Source organism: Diachasma alloeum, unplaced genomic scaffold (genome assembly GCF_001412515.2).
Source record: "Diachasma alloeum isolate Michigan unplaced genomic scaffold, Dall2.0 Dall_scaffold_00578, whole genome shotgun sequence".
NCBI classification, from domain to species: domain Eukaryota; kingdom Metazoa; phylum Arthropoda; class Insecta; order Hymenoptera; family Braconidae; genus Diachasma; species Diachasma alloeum.
The window spans coordinates 106,647-128,672 of record NW_021680710.1 but is presented as its reverse complement, the minus strand read 5'-3'; the positions used below and the strand labels follow the sequence as shown (position 1 = coordinate 128,672).

At 36.6% G+C, this 22,026-nt stretch overlaps 2 protein-coding genes across 2 annotated transcripts in view; both read left to right on the top strand.

Annotated features, from left to right (window-relative positions):
• The window catches only part of LOC107043453, a 166,416-nt gene that overhangs the window by 48,649 nt on the left and 95,741 nt on the right, over window positions 1–22,026 (top strand). The window lies entirely within an intron of this gene.
• Window positions 14,804–21,218, top strand: LOC107043454 (rho GTPase-activating protein gacO). The gene is made up of 4 exons (XM_015264974.1): window positions 14,804–18,342; window positions 18,619–18,823; window positions 19,581–19,746; window positions 20,917–21,218. Exons 1-3 carry the CDS (start codon window positions 17,441–17,443, stop codon window positions 19,680–19,682), a joined length of 1,209 nt encoding a protein of 402 aa, XP_015120460.1. The 5' UTR covers window positions 14,804–17,440; the 3' UTR covers window positions 19,683–19,746; window positions 20,917–21,218.

The window sequence follows — 22,026 nt, the reverse complement described above, 5'->3', positions numbered from 1 at the left end:
CGGAGAGAAACAAGACATATCAATCTCATGGGACACCCTCTAGAACTAGTTAAAACTGGTACCCACGAGCCTTGGGGCCAAAGAGGCATCACCGATAAATTATAAGGGTCCTTTCAACAACTCGCAAGTAGCACTTTAATTTTTGAAGATTGTACGCAACTTTTCTATGGAATTCTATTGAATGAAGCAATGAACGAATCAATGAAGAAAAAAGTCAACCATTGGTTTGAAAAGATCAGTAAACTGTAATATTCCCATTCAGACATTTTCTATAGGAATTTGCGGTATAAGAAAATTCTATAAAAAATATCGCGTGTGTTGAGCAAAAATGTCGTATAGACATTTTTTGGGGTTTTATTTAAATTCTGTGGAAAAGGTTGTGTGAACACTAGAATGCCGCAGGAGGGGAAGGAAATCTAATTTCACTACTCCGATTTCTGAAAAGATTAGCCATGAAAAGCATAAGCATATGGGTTTTTTTTTCAATTTGTGAAATTAATTTTAATAAGTTCGCGACGCGTTTGAAGATTGACGAATAAATATGACCTACTGGCAGTCAATGGTAATAAAGCTTGGGTAGAAGTTGACGAAGGTCCTCAATGATAGTCTAGCCGATAGACTCTAGCGTCAGGTAGTTGACAGTCCTCCCGGCGTGCCGTTTAGGTAGGACGTGTAGTGGCTCGTATAGGGCTGTCTCTGTTGCTTCATAGCTAGCATATTGACGTGTGAGCTTTTCTCTATGGGAGCAACAGACCAGGCTATACGAATCCTCCCAATTGGTGATGAATGCATTCGTCATCGTAGGGTCAAAGGGGCGTAAGTAATGCCCCGACGTATATTAGCAATGTACTATATAATAACATTCACTAACAGAATCTATTTTTGAACACAGGCATTGACTGAACTATGTCCATCAGATTTTGTTCGGATATTCCGCTATTTTAATATTCCACATCGTTAGATAAATATGTTGTTTAATTCATTGAATTCTGACCAACTATGAAATTTTGGAGATTCGAGTTACCATACTGGATTCGTACTACCGCTTTCCATGATCAGTCGAGAAATTCATGAGAAAGTGTCGCTTAAGGATATCCAAGTAATTGGTTATTTTTTCTCCAGTGAAATGCTTTTCTACTTTTGTATTCGAGCCTCACTGCTTTCGTTTGAGCCCCATTTGACCCTAAGTTTCCGGACATTTCACAAAGATTTTATTATTTAAACTTTGCTGGTCTGAATTTGAATTTTGATGTTGAACTGTTAGAAAATATTATAAAAATCTGAAGAAATTTTAGAAAGTTTACTTTTGGAGGAAAATTGATGAAATAATTTAAAAATTGCAATTTTTGAAAATTACAAGCATTTTTTATAAATAATTTATAAACAATCAATTTTCCACCATAAAAATCATTTATTCGGAATCGTATTTCAATATGTAATTCAATATGTAATTCTCAATATGAATCAAATTTATTCATATTCAGAATTTTACCATAAATCGATTTCATGTCTAAAAAAGGTTTCCGAAAGTTTAAGCAATTTCAATTATTTATTTATGAACAATGAATGTTAAAAAAATGATAATTCTGTGCAAAATGTAATTTGAATGACACTGAATATTCATGATTTTTTTCAAATTTTTCTCACGAAATTTGGTTGACAAATTTGGTGATTGAAAATAGTTGAATCTATAGTGTGGTCTGCACCAAACTGTAAAAGATACTTGGATATCCTTAATTCCAATCTGAGTCTGGAGAATTAAAAATTACCATTCCATGAAATGCAAAATGAAGAAGAATCGTCAACACTATACCAAGATTCAATTCAATGCTGTATTTGACAAAAATGTCGAGGCTATGGGTTCCATTTCGCCGAAGGATACGCAAAAATGACTCACCTCCAGGGAACCTCAATAAATAGGCTAGATTTACGATACTGTTGAGAAAATTCACAATCCTTGTCCCTAATAGCCTCCCTTGCGCCTCCCACTATTTCGTTCTTCGGATAATCACAAATTTTCCAACCATTTTCTCAACTGTACTAATGGTCAGTCAGAGCGAAACTTTCGAGGAGGTAATATCAAAGCAATCTGTTCCCTTCAGTTACAAACTCAAGTACGAATTCTCAGTGTTTTTGATAGTGTGTGGATAACAGTTGATTTATTTAAAGAAAAAATAGTGTCAAATATGCCACAAACACGACAAAATTCTAGAGTGTTTTTTTTATTATTCAAGACATGCCACACCAAAAATGACTGCTCGCGAAGCAGCAACACGCGTTATTCGCAAGTGTGCTATATTTTGGCAATATGGGAAAATCCCAATGATAAAAGAGTGTGATGCGATTAAAAAATTGAAGAATTTAGTGGACGAATATAGAAATGTGTTTACGTGGCTGTAGTGGTCATGCGGGGAGTGTGTGGCTCCAGCGGTCATCCAAGCTAAGCAGCGTTCAGTCTGCCCAGTACTTGGATGGGTGTCCGCTTAGGCACACCTAACCGCGTGGGACTACAGTCGCTAGGCACGAATGTAGAGAACCACTGTGCCCATTGAGTCAGTGTGACCAATGGACACAGTGGAATCCCTGCATTATCGGTCGGCTGCACGACTGAGGTTTTCCATGGTTTCCCTGGCAGTCCAATCCCGAATGGGGTGCAGTTGGGGATAAAGTAAGTCGGCCCACGGTAACGCAGATAGGGAAGGGAACAAAATGTAAAAACCCGAGAGGGTATACATGTGGAACCAAAATAGAAATGTGTTTAAGAACGGTCCTTCACGCAGAGAAAATTGTATCACAGCACAAGTAAAGGAGATTGATTTTAAGTGCATGTTGAAAGACTTATTTGTTGTCGCGCATCAGAAGCAAGTGGCTTTGATCAAAAATAAATCCGCAAGAATTTCTTTGGATCTTCAGCGAGGAGAGGGGAGGAAGGGTTACTTGGACCAAATTATTGACACAACAGATTGGGTTTCTGCGTGCGGAGATGAATGTGAAGGAGTGCCGTGCGNCGTGCGGAGATGAATGTGAAGGAGTGCAGTGCCATGAATTGGAAAAAGGTACGAGATCTTTACACTATTTTTCTACATTTACGATTACTTTCCGGTAGTCACTGAGAGTTCAATGAAATTTTGTAGATGGCTTTAAAATTTTTGGGAAGAACAAGAGAAACAACTTTGGTTCGGAACTTTTTTTGCAAGTATCTATTGTTTTTTGAAAAATGTTTTTCAATCTAAGAAAGTAGGATAAAGAATTGGTTTATAAAAAATATTTATCTAAAAATATTGAGAAATTATTGACAAATCGGGAGTCTTGTCAATATGAACGAATCCGCCAATTCTGCATATGACAAATTACCTCAAAATTGTAAATGTTTTTTTTTCATTCTTTATGGGTAGTTCAAGGAAAGTGTACTTCAAAGGAAGATAAATGAGCACAACAGAACCCTTTTATTCAATCATTGGCGGAGCAATTGAAGATTAATTTTTTTCTCCTAAAGCATTTTTCTTTCAATTCTAATCACAAGCCACTAAAAGACAAAAAAAATTGAATCCCAAGGATTTATCGGAGATTTTCTCCGATTTTCGAAAAAAGAATAATTTTTCATGTATCTATGTATTCTGGGATGGACAACTCAAAAAAAAGTTTTAAACGGTCATTTGGGTTCGTTTCTCCCTTTTTTGTTTTTTTCTTTTGGTTTTTTTTTTCATCGTAAAGTTCAGAAAATTTCGTAACCAACACCCATTTTTAATTTTGGTGCTCTGAAGAATTCAGAGACGAAATGGAAAGAAAAACCAAATGAACTTTCCCTACAAAATTCGTTTCTGAAAATATTTGAGAATCTAAAGGAGATGATGAAATTTTTCTAAAAATCTTTTTTATAGAGCAGAATGAGATCTATTAAAAAGCTTCCATGAAATTTTGTTCATCTAGCGTAGATTTAGAGATATTCATTGAAATTTTTCCGGATTCAGTTGGCAAATGTTTTTTTTACAATATCTCAGGATTCAAGTAAAAATAGCTTTCTTGCTAAGAACCTTTCTTGTAGGGAATAATGAGATCGAACCTAAAAAATCGGTTGAAACTTTCTTTTTGAGTTTTCCATACCAAAATACATAGATACTGTGACGTATTTCTTACCTCTGCGGAAGATAATAGATACGCAGCCCTCAGCGACCCAAACGACAAACCAAAGGTTGGGCGCCAGAACGTATGAAACGTTCACCAAAATCGAAGACGAAATCAAACGAGTGATAAAATAAACAATGATGAGAGAGCGATCGCCGACAGCTCAGATCAACCGCGGAGGCGGCTGGGTTCCACAAAATCCGCTCTCAATAAAAATTACCCTGAAATGACTGGGTTCCTTATTACTAATAAATGATAAGAAGATTCAGACTTTCGGGGAGAAATATTATTTAATCAATTTCTAGGAAATTCCAGTATCAAAATGTGAATCAGTTATCTAATTAATTGAACCCCGTTATTTTCGAATTATTTCTCTTTCCGTTATGCTCTAAATCACAATCAGAACATCACACAATTCATACACCGATCTAATGACTCGATATAAAATCAATTCCCTCAACGTCATCCGTCAATTAATAAAATGCTAGTCAAAGATAATGTAAAGAAAGTCAATAAATGGGAAAATCTATCAAGAAGTAAAAAAAAATAAAGTAACTAACCGGGTTACTGCAAGGTCGAATGTCACGACAAAGGAATCGATAAGAAGAACAACGAAAACTGTTGCGAAAACAATAATTCAAAATCCGAGTCTGATTCTCAAACGACGCGATTCGGATTACCACGAAAAATACTAATAACAATTACCAGAGCCGGTGAATCTGCCTAACGCAAGGTCACGGCTACACGATACAACAATACAAAAATCAAGCATCGACAAAGACGCTGTAATTCCAAATCACGTCGATAATTCCTTCACTGTTCGGTAATGACAAAATTCTAAATCAAAGAAATAAAGTAATATACGAACAGCGATAATGCGAAAATTCCCTGAAGCTGGAACATTGCCCCGAGAATTCCACTTTGGATATCCGAATTTTTCCAAAGTGAATGCGAAACGAGAGGTGCTACATACGACAAATATTTGAAACACTGAATTTCAATCGGAAGAATCCGACATAAATATTTCAAAAACTCGTAAATTGATACAATAAGAGGTTCACTGAATTTCTCCCGAAACCGTTAGAATGCTCCGCTGAGCGAGAAGCCAGATCTCGTCAAAATCCGAGAGCCAAAAATCTAATGGCGTCATTCGCCATGGACGAAAACCGTTTGTCCAAAAGGAAGCTAATTTAACGAGATCCCCCTCTAATACAATCAATAAATTAATGATTAATTAGATCCACCGCTCACCAGAACTGAAGAAGTCTCAGCAACAAATTCTCCGGGGAAAGTTAAGGCTCCCAATAAAACGTTAACGAAAGATGCCTGAGACAACGAGAATTCGGGCGTCGGGACACGGTAATAGTTTCGAGAATTCACGAAAAACTTGCGAATTGTCAGTCTCGCCATCCAAACGAGAAGTAATCTCCTCGGCACGCTCGATGGCACATTTTCTCGATTGCCGAAAATCCAGCCCTCTCATTGGCTGTTACTTTCACCGAAGAGACTTTTGATTGGAGAGTGACGACGACGTCAACTCTCTCTCCACCGGAATCCACACCGGACAACCACGTGATTTCTAATTTTCCCTCCAAATCCACAGAGATAAAACCAAGCGATAAAAATGTAGTTCCAACTACTCACAAACCGCATAATGATAAATAACCATTAATTTATGTTTCGGGTCCTTTAACAATGGACCGAAAATATTATTTTCGCCTAGATTCATTCGGCGCTCGAGCTCTCCAATTCTGGCTCCAGTAGCTGGCGCCGCGACACGGCCAACCCGCGTACTCCTCAACCGGCGGGGATATTCAAACTCCAGATCCACCCCAGACTCTGCAGAACCGTTGCTCCGAGACCCAATTGCAGCATCTAAATTCTTCCATCTCATCCCAGTCCTCGTTTAGGCTCATCCAGATTCCCCGATGTGCTCCGATGAACGGTGGAGTGGAATGATTCAATACAAACTAAAAAGATACTCAATAAATAGTTGAACAAAAATCTAGATTTTGACTCTCGCTTCGCTTTCGCAGTGACTTCTCGTCTGGATGTTTAAATGAAACCGCAGAACGGTCGAAAGACAAAAATAACACGTTACAATACATAAAAAACATTTTTTTTTTTGAAAAGCTGAGAAAATTTCCGACGAAACACCTGTGCTCAATTTTGTTGTTGTTATTAGTGGCTCGTTAGTCAAATTTTGTAATAAGTTTTTGGAAGGAAACAAAATTAAATTTTCAATATCTCTGCCAATAATTGAGTCAGAGAGCTTTGGTGCCGATCATGTTTATTCGGTTCCATGACTAATCGTCACAAAAACATTTCATCACGACGATTCATCACACAACAATTCATCACAAAAGAATATCATCACAAAACAATTCATCACAAAACAAATTCAACACGAATAAATAAAAACGCACGATATCAAAATATTTTATCATCTCATCAAATTTATTTAAACCAATTTATAAGACACTACATTATGAAATTGGTTCATTTCCATTAATAACATCATCAACCTAATCATCATCACTAATTGGTTTATCGAAACCACAGAATACAACAATACCTTACAATTTGATATTGTGGGCGATTCCACGCAGATAATCAAGAATATTAGTGTCCTCATCAAAAGAAACCACCACGTTTTTTAAACGCAAATCATAATCTCGATACTTCCTCCTTTTATTCTGAACAATTTCCCTTCCAGCATTTTGCTGCTCAACAACTCCTTCAGTCACAGACTGTTCACCTTTCAGAGCATTAATAAATTTACCATGAATGTGTATTTACCATGTGTTGAATTTCCATGTGATGAATTATTTGTTGTGATGAATTTCCATGTGATGAAATGCCTGCTGTGATGAATTGATGTGATGTGATGAAATGTCAATGTGAAATTTAGTCCTGTTACGATATTTTGCGATAAAAGAAATTTTTAATTTTGAGGCAATTTTGCATATACGGAATTGGGGGATTCACTCACATAAACTACCACTGCAAAGGTTCAGAGACTGTCGAGAGGAGATAGAGGGAAAATGGCCCGCAAAGTTGAACAAACTATCGATAACTCAAGATCTGTAGCCTTATTTCTTTGATGATCCTCAGTAAATTTTTATTCATAATCCATTTTCTCTTATAGCTAGGCCGAGCAGTATTCTCGCAAATTATAGTAATTACCAGTGGGATGAAAAGGAAGATTTTGAGAAATTATTAAAACAGTTGGACAATGAAAAACCTGACAACAATTTTGAATGCCATTCGCAACCCAGCAAGGCGAAAAAAATCTTTCGCATCACTCCCAATCTCACTGCCGCTTTAGACCGAGCGAAAGTTAGTGATCGTATGGCTGCACGAGTAATAGCAGCTGCTCTCATCACCATCGGTATTTCTCTAGACGACGTTAATTTAAGTCCTGAAACAATCCGTAGAAACAGACGAATTCAACGGGAAACTCTGAGTAAAGCCATTAAAAATAATGTTAAGAACGGATGGTCTACTTTTACCACTGTTCATTGGAATGGTAAGCAATTGCCTGCACTGGACAACAAATTGGAAAAAATCGGTCGTCTTCCTGTTCTCATATCGGGCACTGGTGGAAATCAATAGCTTGAAGTTCCCAAACTGGAACGAGAAAGTGGTGAAGAACAGGCAAAGGCTGTTTTCAAATGTTTGGAGGAATGGGAATATCTTGATGACATATGTGCTATGGTATTTGATACTACTGCAAGTAACACGGGCAGTGCCCATGGTGCATGTGTCATATTGGAGCAGCTGCTAGGAAGAAATCTTCTACATCTTGCTTGTCGACATCATATACTAGAACTGATACTGAAATATGCATTTGAAACTTCCATGGGGCCAACTTCTGGGCCAGACATCCCAATTTTTAAACGATTCCAACAGAAGTGGATGAGCATTGATAAAGGGAAATTCTTATCAGAAGTTGAAGATGATCAAATATATGCAGCAGTGAAGGATGATGTGAAAGATGTCCTTACTTTTGCTTATTCACGGTTGAAGGTACGTTATGAAAGATGGCTTATAGTATCATTCTGAAAGAATGATTTTTCTTCTTTTTGATTGATGATATCATAAACCTGACCTTTTTTTTCAATTATCACTTTACAGGTGGACACCACCCGGAAGGACTACAGAGAGTTCCTGGAACTGGTGGTCATGTTCCTGGGTGGAAATCTTTCAGGTGGTAATCGACTTCGTGCCCTGGGCCCTACCCATCATGCTAGGTGGATGGCAAAAGTCATTTACTCGCTCAAAATCTTTTTATTTAGAGATCGATTAAGTCTGACATTATGAAATATCTGGTTTAAGAAATATTTGTATTTTTATTGTTCTTATGTACCAAAAAAGTTGGTTCACAGCTTCAAATGTAATTGAAGCTCCTAAAAATGATTTAGAATTATTGAAAAAATTAGCAGTTGTCGATAGTTCTGCATTATCAAAAGTTTGTAATTCTGCATTTGAAAAATTTGGAAACCATCTCTGGTATTTACCAGAAGAGCTGATCGCGTTTGCTTTTTTTGATCGAAAAGTGAGTGTAGAATGTAAGAGGAAAATGTGCGAGGCTTTGAAATGTTGTCCCGCGCTAAAGAATAACCGAAAAAAGAGAAAATTAGCAATGAAAGATGGAAAATTCATCGAACAGTTGAGTTTAAATCAATTCGTGACTCAGAATACCATTGAGTTTTTCAACATTCTCAAAGTACAGTACAATTTCCTGGATGTCGATCCAATAACGTGGGAAGATAGAGAAGACTATATCGAGACTTTGAAAATTGTGGGATCACTTGTTGTTACCGATGATGTTGCTGAAAGAAGCATGGCTCTCATCAGCGAATATAATGGTTTGCTCACGAAAGATGAAGGCATTACGCAAGATCTGATACTCCTTGTGAAAAAATTGCGGTAATTAAAGTGTTCATTAGAAACTTATTTGAACAATTCAGGGATAAAGATAGTGATGCCTAATAAGCTTTTAATGAATCGGAATGAGTTATCAATTAATTTTAATGGTGCACTTTTTCCGATTTTTTAAATTATACTGCAGTAAAGTCTCAGAAAATTTTAAAAAAATTTGACATCTCATTTTGAAGCGTCTAGAAACTTTATCAATGAAAGTATCCGCCAAAAATGTCATAAGTAGTTCGATTTTCAAATTTTTATTCCGAAACTCTAGGCCGTGTACCGTGTGTAAGGCCAATTTTCAGAAAAACATGGTAACTTTGTGCTTGAATATATAATTAAGGGTAACACTCAACATGAAAAATCTCACGGGACTTCTTTATGTGTGCCATCTAATTCACTTTTGATTTTTTTTCAGATTTTTCCTAGATCTTTCAAATTTATCATTATGTCGATTTATGCAGTTACAGCGCAGCGCTTACGACGCGACCAACGGTGTTTGTAACTTTTGCACGACCAACGAAGTGTTAAAGTATATCCCAAGACAATTCTACCCAAAAACTCGTTTCCATGGATTTCCGAAAAAAAATTTAAATGACCCAATTTATTACAGTTTCATAACGTTTTTCTATGAAGGCAACAATAACTGTTTGAATCACATAAGAAATGATTTCATGAAATTTCCATCCTTTAGAGTTGAATATCGCAGAAACTATGTACTATAAAATTGAAAAAAAATTAACCGTATGCGGAATTTATTAATTTACTACGGATTGATTTTTTAAGATAATCGTAAGCACAGTTTTCTCATAAGATAGAAAAATGAAGTTCGGAGCGACCTAAACCCCCGCTTGGTGTATGCCTCGCGAGCTAGAAGTCCGCATTTCATTATTTATCATCTCCTAAACTGTGTAGTACAGGTAGTGAGATTTTTTTTCAATAGCTGGGGAATATTATAAATATTATCTATGAAAAACATGGGGACAATCGTAAGAAAAACCTGTTTTCTAGAGATATATCTTAAGCCTCAATGATGTACAAACAGTGTAAAACAAAAAAAGTTGAAATAAAGCTTTTTTTATCATTCAAATTTTGTTAGAATTATTGTGAAGTAAACTTTATTGCTATCAATTGCGCAAAAAATATATGCATAATTGGAAAATTTTCATGTAAGGAATAACAGCATATGCTTCAAACAGATGGATGTAATGAGAGGTCAGTCCCCATCCAGAAAAGGTCGGGGCGACTGGTCAAAATTTTTTGCCTAGGTTCCATGTCTCTGTGTAAATGACCGTTGTAAAAGCACCGGATAAGTCTAGCACCTGTCTCCCCTAAAAATTTGTCAATTTTCGTTTGCATTTTTCTCTGTCTTAAATTGGTGGAATGTTGTTTTTTTTCCTTTAAATGATAGTCAGATAATTCAATAATCAAGCAATCGCAACAGGATTATGAATGGAAATTCCGTAAGCCTCGTCTAGAGCTCCGAAAACTTATAAATTTAGCCGGAAATGAAATTTTTATTCTAATAATAAATGGTTATTTTTTTTTCGAAAAACGAGTAATTAGATTCTTTGCGTTTCTACCAGTAAGTGTACAGAGTTTCATACCTATAAGTTGACTGATTCGATTTCTGAAAACCATTATCGTATTTTCCCTATGTGAGACGTGCAAATTTCCATAAGAAATAAAAGAGCTAGGTGTAAGCATTGAAAAAGTTTTAAAAATCTGAAAAAATTCACATCTATTCTTGATTTTTATAATCACCTTTTTCTGGAATCGGAAAGGTGAAATTCTGTCTCCTGCCCCCCTGGGGCATCCTAATGAACACCTACGAATTTTTTGACAAAATTTGAGTAAAATCCAAAAAAATGTCTATACGACCTTTTTGTTCAAGACACCCGATATATCAATAGAGTTAAGTGTAAAGGAAATTCAAATTCTATTAATTCATTCCTGCTTTAAAAAAAAGGCGAAAAACTGTAAAACCTGTTTCAATACAGTTGGCTAAAAATTTAGACAATGGTCAATACTAGTTGAATCGATATGTATTTTTTTACCATTCGCACATTAATGTATCGTAATAGACACATTATACACATTCTTGTAAAAATTTAACATGTATTTGAATGAGTTGCGAAGATTAAAAAAAAAATCTTAGAATTTAGAACATGTAAACCTTCTTTCATGCATATATTCACATTTAAAGACTGTGAAAAATAGTTCCAGTTATAGTTCAAAATATAGTTCGGAAAATTATATTTTATATGTTACCAAAAAAAAAAAGATTAATTATTTTGTTTCTGGAGCTGCATAGGAGACTTAACCCTCCTGAACTGGCTAGATCTCTTACGTCTCACTTGCACTGCAGTGGCGCCCTATAGGTTGAGTAGTTGGCGGCGGCGCGCCGCTCTACCCGCCAGTTCAAGAGGGTTAATGGAATTACCCATGTAGACTTCAGTCAGCTCCTATTATCGGAAGAAAAATCTTCGCTATAGTACATTTTTGTACATAAACATATTCGTACCGGCAATTTAATTATATTTTGTGGAGAAACATTTGCCCTCAGTTGTCAGGAAAATTGCAGCCAACTGGCTCCAACTCTTCGTGCGAACCGTTACTTTACAAGTCGCCATTACATGGGGCGGACAACTTGTACGAAACCCTAGGCTGGCCACCTTAGTCAACAATTTGACGGCAATTTTGCAGCAAGCATTGAAGGCTGTGATTTCTCAGGCTTTTCGACACATCTTGACACCAAGTTGGGCGGTGAACGCCACCAAGCGGCGCTTACCACACTTGCTCGGCAGTGATGGCTAGCTGGGGACAGCTTCGTTGCATACAAACGAGTGTCAACCCAGATAATCACCGTGGCTGAGCAAGTGTTGCGATCGCCACTTGGTGGCGTTGGTCGTGCAACTTGATGCCAAGATGCGCCAACAAGCCCGGGAAATCGTAGTGACCAATACTTGCTGCAAAATTGCCGTCAATTTGTCGACAAGAGTGGTGAGCCAAGGATTTCGTACAAGTTGTCCGCCCCGTGCAATGGCAACTTGTAAGACAACGGTTCCCACCAAGAGCTGAAGCAAGTTGACGGCAATATTTCGGATAATTGAGGGCAAATGTTTCTCCGCAAAATGGAAGCTAATTGTCAGCAAGAATCCATTTCGGAACTAGTCTATTTTTTTTTTAATAATATGGGCTGACTGGAGTCTCGTACGAAGAAACATAATTAAAAATATTTTTTCCGTAGTTTGAGTAAAATAAAAAATCTGTTGTTTGGATGAAAATTTTATGAAAAGTCCTAACATTTTTTCGACAGAATCCATATTGAAGTCAAAAATCGAATAAATGGGAATTGAAAGTAGTATCAACAGAATTCAGATATCAAAGATTAATACTAAAAAAATGACTTCCTCCCTTCGGGTCGGGAAGTTAAAAATAATAAACTAGATGAAAGTTAATAATGATAGAAATATTCTGGTTGATTTTGTTTTTAATCCTCACTTTGGTATTGTTAATAATTCCGATATTAATATCGGAATTATTAACAATTTTTCAAGGTAATATAACAATTGATAGAATTCAAATTTGCTTCACAGCTAATTTTATTAAGCAATTTTTCATAAAATAATCTCAACTCTAATTCCTGTACAAAATCTCTGAATAGGAAAATGAGGTTTCATTGTTTTTTTTTCATTACATAGTTTATTCATTTAGTTTTTCGGCGCGTGTAGCTCACACGAACAGATAATTATAGCGACAATCGGTATGCTATTCATCAATCCATACGGTGAAACCTTATCGCAAAAAAATTTGGATGTGGCACCTTCATTTTTAAGAGAAGTTCAGGTGAGGGACTCATACGGGATTGTCATGTATTGTGTTTCTATGCACGAATCGTCGTTATTTATTGCGAAAATCACTATATCCAGTTTAAAATAACAATTTATGATGGAGAGGAATGTTCATGAAAAATTTATTTTCTCGAAAAGAGAAAAATTAATTTCAGAATATTCGAGACGTTTGACTAGGCATAAACAAAATCATAAATTATTGTAGAATTATTTGAGGATAACGTAAAATCTCCGAAACGCCGAGAAAATCACGTGCAGACAAAAATAAAATGAAGATATTTTTTTTTATTTCGAGTTGAAATTTTCGAACGAGACATTCCTCTTTTTTTCTGCACTTTTCAACACGTGTGCAACACTTGGCCTCAGCTCGAGCGGAGGCGCTTTCCCTTTTTTTTATATACGTACTTTTCCTTGTCACAATACTTGACCAATTGCAATTGAAAGAAGTGTCAACGGTTTTCTCAACCAATAGAATTTTGGAAATCCCACCCATTTCTGTCAGAAAAGGGAAAAGTAACTCATCAAAAAATTTCCAAGATTCAGTTTGCACCCACGGGTCCACGTATTCACATCGCGAAATATTCTCAGGTCTTAGCCAAAGTGTCAAGTCAAATCAATTTGATTATTCAAACACTAAATATATTTCATGAGACAAGTGTAACATATGAGTATTTGAGACTCAACCCATTGACTCAGTCCTAAAATCTAAAAACATTCATTCATTTTTAATTCCAAAAATTCAACACTAGGCAAGCGAAAATAGGGTAGCTTGGCAATTCAAAAATAATGATTTGATTGTTTTCATTACACATAATTAATTTTCACATTTAAACGCACATTTAAAATTTAAATATTCTCGAGGAGTGGAGTGCCCGAGCGACGTGCGTCGAGGAGAAATGCGCATGTCCCTCCATACTTATGGATGCTGTGTGAGTGTGTGTCTGACGGCGAGTTAGACGGACGTGTAAAGACAATATATATCTTCTCTCGTGTTTTGCCGGCATCGTCTTAAATATTAACCGATAGTGCATAAAAGTTGTAACGTTGATTGAGTGATGAAAAATTGATATAAGTTTTATGAAGACGTGACTTGAAAAACTCTCGGAGACGAATTTATCAAAGTATCACTTGTTTCTCTGCGCTAACAAAGGTAAGTGTTTATCGTCTTACATTCGCTGTCTGTAGAGAATTAATTTGTAAATGACAAATTGACTAGATAATGAAGTGCAAATTAACGAAGAAAAATATGATTTTGTAACATAAAAATAATTTCCAAGTGTTTCTTGGTCAATTTTTTCAGGAGAAACGCATCAGCATTACAGCCATTAATGGTGAGTCAGAGAGGAAGGATTGTTTATGTTTGTTAGGTCGTAGTGTTCGTTCAAGCTCCGTTGAGAATTCCACTGAATAGCTATGTGGCAGTGCAACTTGAATAACTCCCACGGTCTTTCCATAAAAAATATCGTACGCAAATCCAGCTGCAAAATTTTAGAGACTTTTTTGTCTATTTCTTTGCAGTACTTATGTAGAGAGAAAATAAAATTTCTCGATTAGCGAAATTATCACCTTTCAATTACGATTTTATTTTGTGATTTTACCTCAAAATAATTAAATCACATAGAACGTGTGTAAATATTGTTAAAAAAAAAAACAAATGAAACATACTCTTCGATCGGAAATTTTTTGAATTCCCGAAAATGATGTTTATCCCCCCCTCCCCGCCGTTGTGTTGTAAAGCGGAAAATAAATCTTTAAAATACAATTCATATATTTTTTTTCAAATTCAGAACATTTCTGATCGAAATTTTATTTGAAACTCGTTCGCTCCTATGCTCAACTGTAACAGAATAAATAAACTACTGTTTTTCTAAAAATGATTTTATCGATCACTTGATGACGGTCACAATAGTTATTTCGTCGGCTATTCCTCAGAATTATTGAGTGATTTCGATGCGAAAACTTTTGCTGAAATCGCTCAGTTGAAATCCCGAATTCATTTATTAGACACCACTATATCTCTTCAAACATTCTCAATTCTTCTTTCAGAACTATTCAATCCATCAGAGATGAAAGGTAAAAAACATAGTGTCTGACCATCAAGAGAAAACCGTTATGGACGCGAAATTAAACGAAGACGAAAACCGTGGAATGAGCTTTCCGATCGACAGCGAAAAAATATTGACAGAGAGAATCGTAACGGACTAGGGCCATCATCTTCACAAATCAATCAAAGACTCAATTTCTCGAAACCTCCTGACCCAGCTAGTAGCTCTCATTCCTCCTCTAGCGCCGTGATTCGTAGCTATGATGAAGCTAATATGCTTCCATTCGAGTCAATCCGAAACTACGATGATTCAGAAATGGTTCCAACTTGCAGTCGCTGTCCTTCTTCCCATGGGGAAATGGATATAGATATTCCAGAAGAAATCACCTCATCTCCCCCGTTGAATACTACTCAGCCTACAAGCTTCAAAGACGACCTAAGTCAGGCGTATTGACAGACTAACGTCAATCATGTTCAAGGGGATGCTATACTTCGTGTTCTTCTCGGTCATCACTGTTTTCAATCAGTACTACCGAAAACAACTCGGAAATTATTAAACACCCCCCGAAAACCTTCACAATTGAAAGTGGTTCATCCAGGGGAATACTTACACTTGGGTTTTGCCCAAGCATTACAGGCAATACTGGTCCTCGTTGATGTTGGGTTTTGCCCAAGCATTACAGGCAATACTGGTCCTCGTTGATGTTAACGTCATACCAGATCATTTATTAGTTGACTTCAACACGGATGGTGCCACTCTCAATAAGTCAGTGAAGGGTACGATTTGGTCGATCCAGATAATTATTGCTAATATTCCTGGTTCCAAGCCGGAAGTAGTTGGAATATATAAGGGGAAAGAAAAGCCAGCCGATGCTTATGATTTCTTCCAATATTTTTTGAATGATGTCGATGCAGTTGCAGCTGCTGGAGGGATTCTCTATAATAATAGACGCCTCAAAGTTTCATTAAGGTTGTTCCGCGCTGATGCTGCAGCTCGGGCGTTTATGTTGAATCACTTCGCGCATAATTCAAAAGTGCCCTGCTCGAAGTGTAAAATCGTGGGATGTGCCTGTTCTGATAATCCTAAAAAGAGGAAAGGCTTAGCTTACATTGGAGTAAATTGGGAACCACGCACAAATCTAGAGTACGCTCTCGCTATCGACGGATCGCATCATAAGGACGGCGAATGTTGTTTGAAAAATCGAATTCCTCTTGTTACAAATGTTCCCTTCGAGGTTCAGCACTTGACATATCTTGGAGCCATGGACAAATTCTTAAGTGCTATCATTGGTGGAAATATCAAACGTTCTGTTAAATTGTCGTTTGAAAAATTGCGTAGGGCAGAAAACCGCCTTCGAGTTATCTCGAATTGTTGTCCACGCGATTTTTCTAGACATCCTGAGAGTTTTGAGCGCTACACGAAGTTCAAGGCTACTGAAAATCGACAAATACTTCTCTATACTGGAATTGTTATATTCTCCGGAATAATCGAGGAAGAAACATATAATTATTTCCTACTGCTCCATTCAGCAATGCGAGTTCTCGTTCATAGACATTCCACTCCACAACACGTTGCATTTGCTGAAATGGCAATGCCTGTTTACGTTGAACATTGTCCCAAAATTTTCGGATGTAAATATAGTTGATATAACATTCACGGTCACCTGCATACGATTGATGATTATAAAAATTTCGGCCCACTCGACTCGATCTCCACATTTCCCTTTGAGAACAACATGACCATTTTCAAAAAATACTGCCGTAAACAAAATCAAAGCTTACAACAGATCAACAACAGGCGATCAGAATTGATAAATAAAAAATACTCTCATCGTAAGACTGATTCTCCTATTACAGCATCTCAACAACACACGCTAGGTCCTTTACCGAATTTACCATTACTTGGTTATACTCAATACAAGAAAGTATGTTATCACAAACTCACATTTCGACTTGATGCTCGTGATAATACGTGTATAACCCAAGAGGGTAGCATTTGTATTATTAAGATTATCCTTCTCACAAATGGTTGTCACCACTTGTTAGTGCAAAAATTCAAAGTAGCGGAACTATTCTACGACGTAGGTTTACCATCAACTGAGTTTGGTGTTTATAAGTGCTCGGATTTGCAAACCGATCTCTCTCTCATCTTAATGACTGATGTAAAAATAAAATGCTTCCGAATGCCGCTCTGGTCACGTAGACAACAAACTAATATGAATTTGCCTGAATTACCTCTTCAAGGTTGTTTTATTGTCGCAGTGTTATTGCATGAAAATCCAATGGTTCCGAATCCCGGTGAGATTTCGTAGACACGGAACCAAAATCAATTCACGTCAATCAACTATTTACACTGGAGGTTATTTATGAAGTTAATTCAGGGAATGAGTTGACTCAAAAGCATGAGAGTAAAAAAGCAGATTGTTTTTTTTTTTTTTTAAGCTGAGCAAGCACAGAAACAGAAATACCGGAAAACATAGCCAGAGGGATGAAACACTGGAAAGATCTGAATCTCCGGACGACATGTTTTCTTCACCTTCAGGAAGAAGATGAAGACTTCCGTCTTACCACTGCTATCGACAATATTCGAAGCGATTTACAACGGAAAAATTCATCCCAGAGTAACAAGCAGTTCAAACCTTGTCATTCTCCTTTTGATGACTCTGATGCAGAGAACAAGAGTTCAAATGCCAACGTGACCAGAAACTCTACTCCTTCAACTCCGTCAGTATCGCCCCTAAGTTACCTCGGTCCCTTTGGATCGAACGACAAAGACATTGAGGCTATAAAGGCTCGAAAGAAGGAAGAGAGAAAAGCAAATTTACATCAATTACATTTGTATAAGAGACAATTGAGACTGAATCAGAATAATGAAGTTGTTCATGCTGGAAACAGTGATGAAGATGAAAGGGATCTTGTACGAGGATCAGCGGGGCGAAAGAGGGAAGCTGAGAACATTAAATCACAGCAGAATATCTCTAAAGTGAGAGAGGATCATCTATCGGACAACACAGACACTGATGACGAAGGTGTTCTTGGAGCAAAAGCCGTAAAAGAAAAGATTGACCAAGAACACATGAGAAGGAAGGCAGGAAAGCAAATACGAGACAGTATAAAAGAGAAAAGAGAGCTAGAGGAGAGACGAACACGAGATATCGAGGAGGAAGCGAGGCGATCACGAGAGCTACGAGAGGAACAAGAAAGACAAGGACGAGCTGTCGAAAGAGATAGGCGAACACGTGATAGTGAAGAAGAAGGTAGCACACCAGATTCACATGCTGGGGAGGATGAAGAAAGCGACTCTCATAACGAAGTCGATGCTGATATAAGTAATAACATCTTGAGGGATATGCTGATACATCATCATAAGGTCATGAAAGAAGGAATAGGGTAATCGTCCGTACAAGTTTATAACTAATCCCTTCCATAGAATTCATGATTTAAGCTACAATTGCAATTGCATTATTTCCATAGATTACAACTAACCGACAGCATGAGATTTTTTATGTTGAAATTCTATGGCAATTGCTGAAATCCAATACCCAAGACCTTCCAAACAATCGGATATATCTTGATAGCTTGCTTGCTAATCAATGAATTTTATTACACGCTCGTTTTATTACAGTTTCCAGTTACCGATCCTCACTGAAAATTATTTGATTGCAGGAAATTGTACGGTAAAGTATCATTTATGAAAATTAAACTATCTAGTGTGGAGAAGAAAGTTGCAGACCTCGAGAAAGTCTTGGAAACCCGTGACGGAGACATTGAAGGGATGCCCCTCGTACGACTTGATTGTTTACCCATTCGATCAGAGGCCGAGTGGAATTCTTTTGAGGATGAGATCAGTGATGCAACGTATTCGAATGTAGTAAGTTTGATTAAAAATTGAAAAGTAATCGCAATGCAAACTGCTGATATTAATTCCTGGGGAAGGGTTTTGTGATAAATGTGATCTAGTGGATTAGGATGAGTGAATACTTAAATTCCTGCTGATCATTTATTTATTAAGATCAAAACAATTGGTTCCGGGTAGCACGTATAAGAAAAGTCAATAGAAAAAGCCTAGCGAATTCACTGGAAAATTCTGTATGAATTCTATCGGGTTCTTATAGGATCTTTATGGCAATTCTATTGATAAATTGTATTCCTTTTCTGCGCCAATTCTATTGGATATTTGAAACAAATAATTCAATAGATTTGTAATTTTTCCTTGAATTTTCCTGTCAAGATTTATCATGTTTAAGTTATTGGGCACAGATTTCCCAAGTTTTATTCACTGTATTTTGTTTTGCTTTGCAGAACAGAATTCGAGTGGAAAAAAAAAATTATGAAATCTGTAACCAATAATTCTAATAGAAAAAATCCCAACAGAAAAATTCAAATTCAAAATCTAAAACGAATATAATTTTCCAATACAATTGTGATAGAGATCCTATAGAATATATATAGAATATCAGTAAAATTTTGCAGCAAATTCATTAAGCTTTCTATTGAAATTTTTCAGACATGGACAATTCGTCAAAATTAATAATAACCTATATGATATTATTTGGTTAGCATACAGTAGAAAAATCTTCTGTAACGGTTCAACTATTTACTACTAAATCGTATATCATTGGTGTCAGGTTAAATACTTCGTTGGACTCGGAGGATGCACCCTTCGGGACGCGATTGGTTTGTGTGTGAAGAAAATTTTCGAAGGAGGAATCATAAATGATGTGACCTGAACAGGTACCGGTCCAACGGACAGACTTCGCTTCGAAGGGACAAAGCTCGCTCGATGCCTGAGAGGTGAGATTTTAAACTATATCGGAAAGACCAACTGTTGATTTTTACCAAACCATTATTTACCATTATATGCTTAGAAAATTAGCTAGGAATTTCACTCGACTCGAAGCGAATTACAGGAATTTCTCGTGGTACATTCCAGAAAAGTTCTTGGGGTATAGCATAATTTCTGATTCTGGTATAGTTATAAAAGCACGCATGAAAAAATCAAATAGAATTTTCTAGCGAATTCGCTTAGAATTCTATTGGAATTCCATAAGAATTCTATAGAGTTTCTATAGGATTTCTATTGGAATTCTATTGGAAAATACTTTTCGTTTTTTGCACTGATTCTATTGGATATTCTATATGCAAAATTTGATACATTTTGAATTTCTATTATAATTTTTCTATTAGAATTATTGTTCCAAAAACTTCCAAGTTTTTTCTGATGTATTCGGCTTCATTTTCCATGAAACAATCCGAGTGAAAAAAAAAATAGAAAATTGATGAAAAATAATTTCAATAGAAAATCTTCAATATTAAAAAGATTTTTTTTTTATTAATAATAGAAAAATTCAAACAGAAACTCAAAATTTATTAAATTTTGTCCGTACAATATACAATACAATTTTCTGATAGAAATTCAATAGAAATCCTGTAGAATTCCTATTGAATTCTTATAGAATTCCCATAGAATTTTCTAGCGAATTCGCTATTGGACATTCTACAGGAAAAATTTAATAGATTTTAAATTTCTAGGATTATTTTTCCAAAAATTTTCAAGTTTTTTTTGCCAGATTCGGTTTCATTTTGCATTAACGAATCCAAGTGGAAAAAAATTATAAGATTTATGAAATATAGTTCTGATAGAAAAACCACAATAGAAACCTTCTAACAGAGATTCAAAATTTATTAAACTTTGCCTACGGAATATCCAATAGAATCAGCGCAAAAAAAAGAATTTTCCAATAGAATCCCAATAGACATCCTATAGAATTTCAATAGAATTTTCTAGCGAATTTGCTAGATTTTTCTATTGAATTTTTTCATACGTGTCTACGGGGAGAATTAAGCTGAACTTACTGGAGAATTTCACTTGATTGGATCACAAATACTGAAACGATAAAACCCAGATACTCGTTGCCTGTTAGGCGTTAACTGATTGTGAATATCTTTTTTTCCGTCTGACAGGTGCCATGCGCAGGACTCAAAAAAATGGACATTTCCCAAATTTCACAGAACAGGAGTTCCATGATAATGTAAGGGCCGCTCTGAAATCTGATAAACAAAGATTAAGGAACAGCGCTCGCCACGATCCTCAGGGACAACAGAACGATGGTGTTGGACAAGAGATTCCATCGAAACGCGGTCGACTTTCGAAAGCTCAGAAAGCGGCTATGGATGATGGAGAACGGGTGTACAACTCATGAACCATCGCATTGAAGTTACTCTCCGTTATGCTCATACTTTTCTACTTCATACTTATCATTCAACTTTTCTGTTTTTTTTTTCTCTACAATATGGCTTGTGATTAGTCCTATAATAAAAAGATTTATCATTCCAAACGCCTGATGATAATTTTCAATGAGAATCCTCTCCCAACACACTACAAACATATGAGCAATTTGAATTCAATTTGCTAACAATGCAACGCTCCAAACGTCTGGCCAATTTGAATTCAAGTTGCCGGCAATACAGCTGCAAGCGTTGGCGTCAAATTGCTCGCATCTTGGCGCCCGATGAGCGCGCCAATACTTGCCGTCATTTTGGTGTCAGATTGGGTAAGTAAGGTTACATGGAATTGTCGGCAACGATTGCCCCTCGTTGGCGTCATCTTGCCATCAAATTGGCAGTAATTGGTTATCTGGGAAGTTTTATTTTTTAGGTTAAAAAATCCCGAGCGCGAAGCGCGAGAGATTTTCCTACAAAACTTGACACGATCGTTTGTTTGCAGGGAAGGTTGAAGGAAATACCCGATCCTTATCCTTATAGAAAAAAGCATACATGTCATGGCGGATAGCATGTCTTTAATGAGAGCACTCTTTAATGCCTAAAGGAGGTTAGGCGGTGTATGAGGTGAATTTGAGAGTGAATTTCTGTGGTTCCCGGTAGCTTAGTCGGTAAGAGTGCCCGGCGCGTATCTGGGAGACCCGGGTTCGATTCCCGGCTGGGTGAAGCGGAAATTTTTTCTCTCTAAATTCTAATTCTCTTAGAATTCTTTAATGCCTAAAGGAGGTTAGGCGGTGTATGAGGTGAATTTGAGAGTGAATTTCTGTGGTTCCCGGTAGCTTAGTCGGTAAG

Bases quoted from the DNA above. Each gene is read 5' to 3' on its own strand.
- LOC107043454 (XM_015264974.1), top strand. From the start codon at position 17,441: ATGAAACACTGGAAAGATCTGAATCTCCGGACGACATGTTTTCTTCAC. The intron at 18,343-18,618 runs GTAATCGTCCGT...ATTTGATTGCAG, and splicing joins GTCATGAAAGAAGGAATAGG to GAAATTGTACGGTAAAGTAT. The intron at 18,824-19,580 runs GTAAGTTTGATT...CATTGGTGTCAG, and splicing joins ATGCAACGTATTCGAATGTA to GTTAAATACTTCGTTGGACT.